This window comes from Bos javanicus, chromosome 3 (assembly GCF_032452875.1).
Source record: "Bos javanicus breed banteng chromosome 3, ARS-OSU_banteng_1.0, whole genome shotgun sequence".
Classification (NCBI taxonomy): Eukaryota; Metazoa; Chordata; class Mammalia; order Artiodactyla; family Bovidae; genus Bos; species Bos javanicus.
Window position 1 is genome coordinate 105,590,919 of NC_083870.1, and position 9,433 is coordinate 105,600,351.

The window sequence follows — 9,433 nt, forward strand, 5'->3', positions numbered from 1 at the left end:
TCTCCAGGGTTGAGTGCCAGTCTGCCAAGCTGCTGACTTGGTACGGCTGGGGGCTCTGCTTAGCCAGGGACCAGGGAGCCAGCTGAGCCATTCTAGAGTGAGGTCTCACCAGGTACCACTCCTGAGCCCTCCAGTCTCAGACAATCTTTGCCTTGGGTGCTAGAAATGGGGCTGCCAGCAAGAGTAAAATCCAAAAGGTCTTCCCAACCAGCACCTGGGGTCTTAGGGAGAGGTTCAGTTCAGTTCAGTTCAGCCACTCAGTCATGTCTGACTCTTTGTGACCCCATGGACTGCAGCACGCCAGGCCTCCCTGTCCATCACCAACTCGCGGAGTTTACTCGAACTCATGTCCATTTAGTCGGTGATGCCATCCAACCATCTCATCCTCTGTTGTCCCCTTCTCCTGCCTTCAATGTTTCCCAACATCAGGGTCTTTTCAAATGACTCAGTTCTTCACATCAGGTGGCCAAAGTAGGGAGAGGTGGAAGCCACTTGGGCTTTCTATAAGTCCTCAAGAAGAGGGACTGGACACAAGGAAGAAGAGGGAAGAATCGCATCCTTGCTTGGTGATACAAGATGGTCCCTAGGAGACAGCAGTTCCCTTCCACTGGTGACCACTGGTCAAGGATTACTGTGGCCCTGTCAACTCTTTCCAGGTGGGCTCAAGAGCTTCTCCCCCTGCTCCCCAGCATGGGCTCTTGAACACGTGGCTTGGGATGAACACGGCTTGAATCAGTTGCAGGACTTCAAAAGTCCCTTCCAGCCCTGGCTCCACCACACACAGCTTGTGACCTCAGCCAACTTCCTGAGTTATTTTCTGGGCTTCAATCTCCTTCTTTGTAAAAAAGGGTAATAACTTCTGCTCTGCCTAAATCATTCATTCAATGAATACTTAAGCCTCTCCGATACAACAAGCACCATTCTAAAGCCTCAGAAATACCATGCAGAACAATAGAGGCAAGGCCTCTGCTCTTAGAAGCTGACCTTGTGGTGGGGAGACATTCTCTGAAACAATGCCAAGTGGTGGGAGGTGCTGAGAAGCTGAGCAGAAGCCAACGAGGATATAGAGAGGGATAGAGGTGGTCAGGGAAGGTCTTGCTGAGCAGGGGAACTTTTAGGAGATCAGAACCAGGGGAAGGAGTGAGTCATGTGGATGTCTGAAGGAAGAGCAGCCCAGGCCAAGGGAGCAGCAGGTACCCGGGCAGTCCAAGACAGAGCAAGGAAGCGATTCTTGGAAATGCTGGGAACAAATGAGGTTCAACTAGTGCAATGCTTTCACAGCATAAATTAGATCACGTCACTCTTCTGCCAAAGCCCTTAAAGGGCCTGTGTGCTGTTCTCTGTCACTCAGTAGTATCTGACTCTTTGTGACCCTATAGACTTGTAGCCCATTAGAGTCCTCTGTCCGTGGGATTTTCCCGGCAAGAATACTAGAATGAGTTGCCATTTCCTCCTCTAGGGGATCTCCTGACCCAGGGATGGAACCTGTGTCTCCCAAGTCTCCTGCATTGCAGACAGATTCTGTACTGCTGAGCCACCAGGGAAGCCCAAAGTGCCTAACCAGGCCCTTCCAAGGCCCTACGTGATATTCTTCCCTCTGTCTTCTCTGACCTCCCCCCACCCCAAGCTCCCTCTGCTCTAGCCACCCTCCTTCCAGGCTGTGATTCACACCTGCCTCCAGGCTTTCCCCGACTCAGGGGTTCAGAGTCACCTGCAAGACTGATTAAAATGCAAACGACTGGGCCCCAGCCCAGTTACTAATTCAGGTCTGGGGTGGGGCCCCGGATGTGCGTTTCTAACAAGGTCCCTGGTGATGGTGATGCTGAAGACTCGGTCCCCAGTACGACAGCTTTAGCAGGACACTCCAGATGTCTCCTCTGCGGGACCAGTTGGCCCCAGACACCACTTGGCTACGGCCCTCTCCTCCTGCGAGTCTTTGCTCAGATCTTATGGTCTCCCTGGGGCAATGCCGCATGCTGCCACCTGTATCCGCAATCTCCTCTCTACTCTATTTTTCCTTGTTTCTGTAGTACTGACCACTGTCTAACGTGGATAATTATTTTACTTAGTTTGTTGTTAATTATATGTCCCCATGTACCTAAGAGTTATTTTAACCCAGATCCTATGAAGCCGTGTGTGTGTGTGTGTGTGTGTGTGTGTGTGTATGTGTTAGTCACTCAGTTGTGTCCGACTCTTTGCGACCCCATGGACTGTAGCTTGCCAGGCTCCTCCATCCATGGGAGTTTTCAGGCAAGGATACTGGAGTAGAGTGCCATTCCCTTCTCCAGGGGATCTTCCCAACCCAGGGACTGAACCTGGATCTCCCGCATTGCAGGCAGACTCTACCGTCTGAACCACGGAGAACTGTTATGAAGCCCTGAGGATCCCATAAATCTCCCAGGGATCTGCTAAACTCATCAAATATATATGTAATATTTTGTGAACCATGATGTTTATAGTATAAACTAAACAATAAAACAGCCAGCCGTTTTATCAGCAAAACAGGCTTATTCAGGAGTAGCAAAGAATAGCAATTTAGGACAAACAACTATGGTGAACCACATTCAAGTCCAGGTGAAGCAAAGGAGAGGAAACTCTTTTATAGAGGTTTGGGAAGTTGGAGGGGTTGTTATAAACAGCAAGTCCATTGGAGGAAACTAGGAGTTTGAAGTATCGTCACTTTTCATTGGCTAGCTTGTAATAGTCTTTCATTGACTGAACTGTTACCAGGCAAGGAGAAAAAAAATCTTCCTCTATGGGAAACTAACATCACTGCCTGCTGGAGATGCAAGGTATGTCTCTTCCTGTTGGGAATCTGTATTGATGCCCCAGTGGTACCTTTGTGAGGGCTTCCCTTTCTGGGCTCCTGACTCCATTTTAGTGAGGTTTCCCTTTATTAATTTTCAGTCAGTAGCTTTCATTAGATTCTCAAAGACTTACTTGATCCCCAAGGCTTAAAAAACCACTTGCAGATCAATATCTGGCACAAAATAGGTGCTCAATAAATATTTGTTGACTAAATTAAAGACCCTTTAAAGCATTATTCACACACACTTTTATAAAAAGTTTTATTGATTGATTGACTTGGTGGCATCAAGTCCTAGTTAACACGCTGGATCTTCATTGCATCATGGGGGATTTTTTTTTTTTTTGATGTGGCACCTGGAGTCTCTAGGTGTGGCACACAGGCTCAGCAGTTGCAGCTCATGGGCTTAACTGCTTCTTGGCAATGTGGGATCCTAGTTCCCTGAGCAGGGATCAAACCCACATCCCCTGCATAGGAAAGCAGATAAACCCCTGGGCCACCAAGGATGTCCCCCATGCACACTTTTTTAAAAAAGGAAAACTGACGGCATACTGGATCCCAAATGTTGATGTCCTCAGACAACTAAGTCAGGACGACAGGGTTCCTTTTTAAAAACACAAATTTATTATTTAAAATACTGTAGAGAGTCTGAGTCAGGGGTTTGAGTGGGACCAGAAATTTGGGATTTTTCAAAGCCTCCCGCTTCCCCCCACCTCCACTCCTCCAAGTGAGTCTAAGGTGCAGCCAGGTGTAGGAATTTCTGTGTGAAATCTTTATTGGAGAGAGACTCAGGAGACTTGATTACTGTGTGCAACTTGTTACTTTTTCAAAAACTGTGATCATACCCATGGTAACTTGTGACCTTCTCACAAGCTCTCAGATGACAGGGGAGGGACTATAATTTCCCTTTCACTAAGTAGAAAGCTGAGGCCCTGGGGAGCCAAGTGACAGCCCTGACACTCAACGGTGATACTGCCTGCGGGGATTAGAGATACGGTTAGAACTTGGGCCACTGGCCTCTCACTCTAGGGTTCTCCTCTCTGTACCAACTGGATAAACCCAAGTTCCAGGAAATCCCAAGGACACTACCAGGGGAGGGGAGCCAGGGAAGGGAGGGGCAGAGTGGCAAACATGTGGAGGCCAAGGCTCAGGAAGTTGTCTCCTGGCCACCAGGAGAGACTCCAGCTGCTCTAAGGACATGGGCAGTCACATGCTAACTCTGACTGTGTATGGCCAAAGGACAGTCACTTTCCCTGTAAGTACCTCAGGCTCCTTATCTGAAAAATGGGACTGATGACTGTGGCAAATTCTTAAGGAGATCGGAATACCAGGCCACCTTACCTGTCTCCTGAGAAACCTGTATGCAGGTCAAGAAGCAACAGTTAGAACCAGACACAGAACATCAAAATCGGGAAAGTAGTATGACAAGGCTGTATATGGTCACCCTGCTTATTTAATTTATATGCAGAGTTGTTGTCGTTCAGTCGCTTAGTTGTGTCCGACTCTTTTCGACCCCTTGGATTGCAGCACACCAGGCTTCCCTGTCCTACACCATCTCCAGGAGTTTGCTCAAACTCATGTCCAGTAGGTCTGTGATGTCATCCAATCATCTCATCCTCTGTCACCCCCTTCTCCTGCTTTCAGTCTTTCCCACCATCAGGGTCTTTTCCAATGAGTCAGCTCTTCATATCAGGTGGCCAAAGTATTGGAGCTTCGGCTTTAGCATCAGTCCTTCCAGTGACTATTCAGGGTTGATTTCCTTTAAGATTGACTGGCTTGATCTCCTTGCTGTCCAAGGGACTCTCAAGAGTCTTCTCCAACACCACAGTTCAATGTATATGCAGAGTACACCGTGCAAAATGGATGCATCACAAGCTAGAATCAAGATTGCCAGGAGAAATATCAACAACCCCAGATTTGCAGATGATACCACTCTAATGGCAGAAAGTGAAGAGGAACTAAAGAATCTCTTGATGAGGGTGAAAGAGGAGAGTGAAAAAGTGGGCTTAAAACTAAATATTAAAAAAAGTAAGATCACAGCATCAGGTCCTATCACTTCATGGCAAATAGATGGGGGAAAAAGTGGAAACAGTGACAGATTTTATTTTCTTGGGCTCCAAAATCACGAAAATAAAAGACACTTACTCCTTGGAAGAAAAGCTATGACACACACACAAAAAAAAAAAAAGAAAAGAAAGAAAAGCTACGACAAACCTAGACAGTGTATTAAAAAGCAGGGACATCACCTTGCTGGCAGAAATCCGTGTAGTCAAAGCTATGATTTTTCCAGTAGTCATGTGGCATCAGACCATAAAGGAGGCCAAGCTTTCGAATTGTGGTGCTGGAGAAAACTCTTGAGAGTCCCTTGGACAGCAAGGAGATCAAACCAGTCAATTCTGAAGGAAACCAACCCTGAATATTCATTGGAAGGACTGATGCTGAAGCTGAAGCTCCAACACTTTGCTCACCTGACGTGAAGAGCCGACTCTTCAGAAAAGACCCTGATGCTGGGAAAGATTGAGGGCAAAAAGAGAAGGGGTCAACAGAGGATGAGATGATTAGATGGCATCACAGACTCAATGGGCATGAGTTTGAGCAAACTTCGGGAGACAGTGAAGGACAGGGAAGCCCAGTATGCTGTAGTCCATGGGGTCACAAAGAGTGGGACACGACTTAGTGACCAAACCCCAAGTAAAACTATCGTTACCAAGGAAAGATACAACATCCCAGAAGATCACCAGATCTCTAGGGACAAAGGTAAATCCAGCCTTTCATTCATTTGAGGTACATTTTCGAGCTGCCTAGTATGCACCAGGCATTTTCCTGGGCATTGTGGACACCGCACACTTTACCTCATTTAACCCTCACCACATCTCAGTGGGATTGGTGCCGTCCTTATCCTTGTTTTATAGAGGAAGAAACTGAAGCTCAGAGGAACCAGTGGCAGTTCATTTGATCATTTGTTCATTCACCCAACTTTTACTGAAAACCTGCTCTGGGCCAGGCTCTCTGCCAAGTGCTGAGGACACGAAGCTGAACAAGTCCTTCAGAAGACATGCCTATAAATTACTTTAATAACAACTCAGTACATGCTTCCACAGACAAGTGAGTGGGAGAGAGGGGAGGAGCAACTGACTCTCCTGGGATTATGGGGAGGGGCAACAAATCTTCCCCAGGGCCCTGCTCCACTAAGGCACTCGTGCAGTGTGCAGAGGCGGCAGTTAAAAAGCCTGGGTTCGAGGTTCGCTTCTGTCAAGGCTTTGCTGTGTATTCCTAGGAAACCCTCTCCAGCCACTGAGACCTGCCAGTTTTCTTAATCTGGAAAATTAAGAGGTTACGAGGTTAAGAGTTTGGGCTTGTGATACTGAAGTTCTGGGGGGTCTAAACCCCTAGACTTCCCACTCCACCTCTGGTCCATTCAAGCTTGGCCTCAGCCAGACCCAAGACTGAAAGTAGAGCAGCTAGAGCTGATGATCATTTGAAAAGTGCCAAACGCCCTGCTCCTAGACAGAACTCAAAGCCGGAGGCGTGGCCTGAGGTCCAAAGGGCGAATCTCTGTCAGGGGCGGGGCTGAGACCTCCTGGAGGAGCGGCGTGGCCCGCCCAGAAGCGACTCATCCAGCCAATGAGGACCTGGGGGCGGATCAGCCCCGCCTCCGAGTATAAGAGGGTGCCGAGTCCGGGGGCGCGGCGCAGAGGTCTGTCTAGTAGCGCGACTGTGTAGGTGTGCAGGGTTTTTGCTGCTCATAGCTGGGGTGGACAAGAGCTCTGAGTTCTGTGTATATTGGGCTGCGCAGGAACCAGGGCCGGCTTCGGTTTTCCCTTGCCCGGCTGGGCTGCGGAGAGAGCACAAGGCTCGGATCGCTCGCCGCAGAGGAACAGCTGGCCGGGATCGGGGGACGCGCGCGCTGACCATCGGTCCGCCGCCGGCAGCCGGACCTCCGTCATGGCTGACCACCTGATGCTCGCCGAGGGCTACAGCCTGGTGCCGAGGCCGCCGCCCGCCGCGCCCGCCCACGGCCCTCACGCGCTCCGGACGCTGCAGCCGTACTCGAGCCCAGGCCTGGACAGCGGGTTACGGCCGCGGGGGGCTCCGCTGGGCCCGCCGCCGCCTCCACAGGGGACCGTGGCGTACGGGGCCTTCGGGCCGTCTCCCACCTTCCAGCCCTTCCCGGCTGTGCCACCGCCGGCGGCCGGCAACGCGCACCTGCAGCCCGTGGCGACGCTGTACCCAGGACGCGCCACCATGCCCCCCGGGGCCCCAGGAGGCCCCTCAGGCCCGCAGCCCGCACCCGGAGCCCCGGCCCCGCCACTGCAGCCGCCGGCGCACGCCCTGGGCGGCATGGACGCCGAACTCATCGACGAGGAGGCGCTGACGTCGCTGGAGCTGGAGCTCGGGCTGCACCGCGTGCGCGATCTGCCCGAGCTCTTCCTGGGCCAGAGCGAGTTCGACTGCTTCTCGGACTTGGGGTCGGCGCCGCCCGCCGGCTCGGTGAGCTGCTGAGCGAGGCCAGGCGCCTGCCCGGCGTGCTGGAGAGAAGGGGCCCAGCCTGCCCGCCGGACTCCGCCCCCAGCGTCTGGGCCCGGCACGCACCCTCCATGAGGGTGGAGGCCGCGGTGAGTGCACCAAGCCGACGCCGGCCTGGGACGCCTGGCCTCACTCCAGGCCCTGCCTCCTGCAGGATGACAATTTGAGTTCATCTCTCTGACCCGGAGCCTCAGCGGTAAAATGAAGGGGAAGGAACCCTCATTTCGGACTCCCAGTTCTCAGATTCTGTATCTTCTCCTCTCGAACTCTCCCCGGCCCCAGCCCCCAGTCTGAGCCAACCCAGGCCTCTGCCTGATTCCCCCTCTCCTTGTGAAACCCACTGTGGTCACTGGGTCCCTGGAGCCACCCACCCACCGGGCCCCCAGCCCTGCCGCCTGGGCCCTGAGGTCACTGGGCACTCCGCCCTGGGGAAGGGCAGACGGTCCAGCCCTCACCCCTGTGGAGTGGAGCAATGCCCCATCTGGCCCCCAACACCAAAATAAAACTGGGTCACTTTCCAGTCTGGCGTTTTCATTTCCTTATCACTCCAACTATATTTGGCTTCTAGAGTCCTGAGGCTGCCAGGGGTCCTGGGTGAGATAGAGGCCACAGGCCCTGGCAGTGGCCAGGAGAGGAAACTGCCAGTTTCTTTCAAAAATATCTGTGAGTTGTGCAATTGTTCTGTCATAATCTGGAAGGCAGGGGCTGCTGCCACCGGGTGGCAAGGTAACCCAAGGGCACCGAAGGTGGACTCCCCGCTTCTGGGAGGGGTGGGGGAGGTGGAGCTTAGGGGTACTGCCCTCACTGTTCACTCAGCACGGAGGCCAGAGTGTAACTGGGTGTCCCTGAGGGTTCAGGCGCTGGTTTGGAACCGGGACTCTCTCTCTTGTTTGTGAGGCCATCTATTCAGATTTCTGAAGCCATTTCCTCAGAGACAGATACAGACGGTCCCCATCTTAGGTGGTGGTGAGGCTCACATGCAATGTGAGACCTTTAGCACAGGGCCAGACCCCTAGGCAGCACTCAAGAAATGATAATAATGACTACTCCACAACAATAATCATGCCCTCGAGGAGTCACAGTCCAAGTGGGAGTAGTAGCAGGTAACAGGCCTGGAAAGTTGTCAGGATGAGTTGGTACACGGAAGAGTTGGGATGAGGACTAGGAATTAGGTAGGACGGCCCAGCAGGCAAACCCAAAGAAGGGAGTGGTTTCAGCTGGTGGTGGTGGTGTTGGTGGTGGGCGGGAGTGGTCAGGTCAATTCAGGCTTCAGGAAGGCGGTGACATTTGATGTGGTGAGAAGAGTCTTGAAGGATGAGTACATCCTTAGGACTTGGAGAATGGCATGCAAGTGGATAGTCCATTCAGAGGCAGGGGGCCACACATGTACAGGGCCTGTATGAGAAGGCACGGGGTCTATCGAAAGGTCTATTCAGGTTATGGGGACTGGGGAAGTAGGCAGAGCCCCTGTTCTACAGACAGGGATGTGGGGCTGGCCCAAACCTGGCAGATTTGGCCTCAGTACTACCCACCAGCACGGGTTCCTGGTCACACCATGCTGCTGCCTCTCTCTGGAAAGGTCCATTGGTGCTTCAAGGGTGTAGGAGAAAGGCAGGAAGAGAGGAATGGAAGGCAGAGAGGAGAGGCTAGAGACCAGGACAGGACAGGGCAGTGGCGCTGGAGAGGAGATAATGAATTCCAGAGGCTCTGTGCGGGGAGTAACACAGAGCTGTGACTTGTGACCCATGGGTGACTTTACCTTCGTGCCAAGCTTGACACAACTTTCCCTCCAGCCCAAGCTCACCCAGCACACACTGTAAACACCAGCTGAGGAGCCACCACCAAGACAGGCATGGAGTGGGCCAGAGAGGTGTTTGATGAAAAAAATGAAGGTCCCTCCCTAAGATACCAAGGGTATTCTGGGACAGAATAGGGAGGAGGGCAAAGAGGCTTCTAGGCAGGGACTGGCCTGAGCTCTGAGATGAGAATGGACAATGTTTGCTCTACTTTGGCCAAGATCCCAGGCCAGAGATAAAAACCAAAGGGCTGGATTGGGATAGGAGGGCCTGGCCCTGGTCTAGCCTCAGTTTCTCCACCAAT

At 52.2% G+C, this 9,433-nt stretch overlaps 1 protein-coding gene across 1 annotated transcript; it reads left to right on the forward strand.

The window, feature by feature from the left end:
* The first annotated feature begins 6,488 nt into the window (after positions 1 to 6,488).
* Positions 6,489 to 7,853, forward strand: CITED4 (Cbp/p300 interacting transactivator with Glu/Asp rich carboxy-terminal domain 4). The gene has a single exon (XM_061412342.1). It carries the CDS (start codon positions 6,752 to 6,754, stop codon positions 7,307 to 7,309), a length of 558 nt encoding a protein of 185 aa, XP_061268326.1. The 5' UTR covers positions 6,489 to 6,751; the 3' UTR covers positions 7,310 to 7,853.
* Positions 7,854 to 9,433: the final 1,580 nt, after the last annotated feature.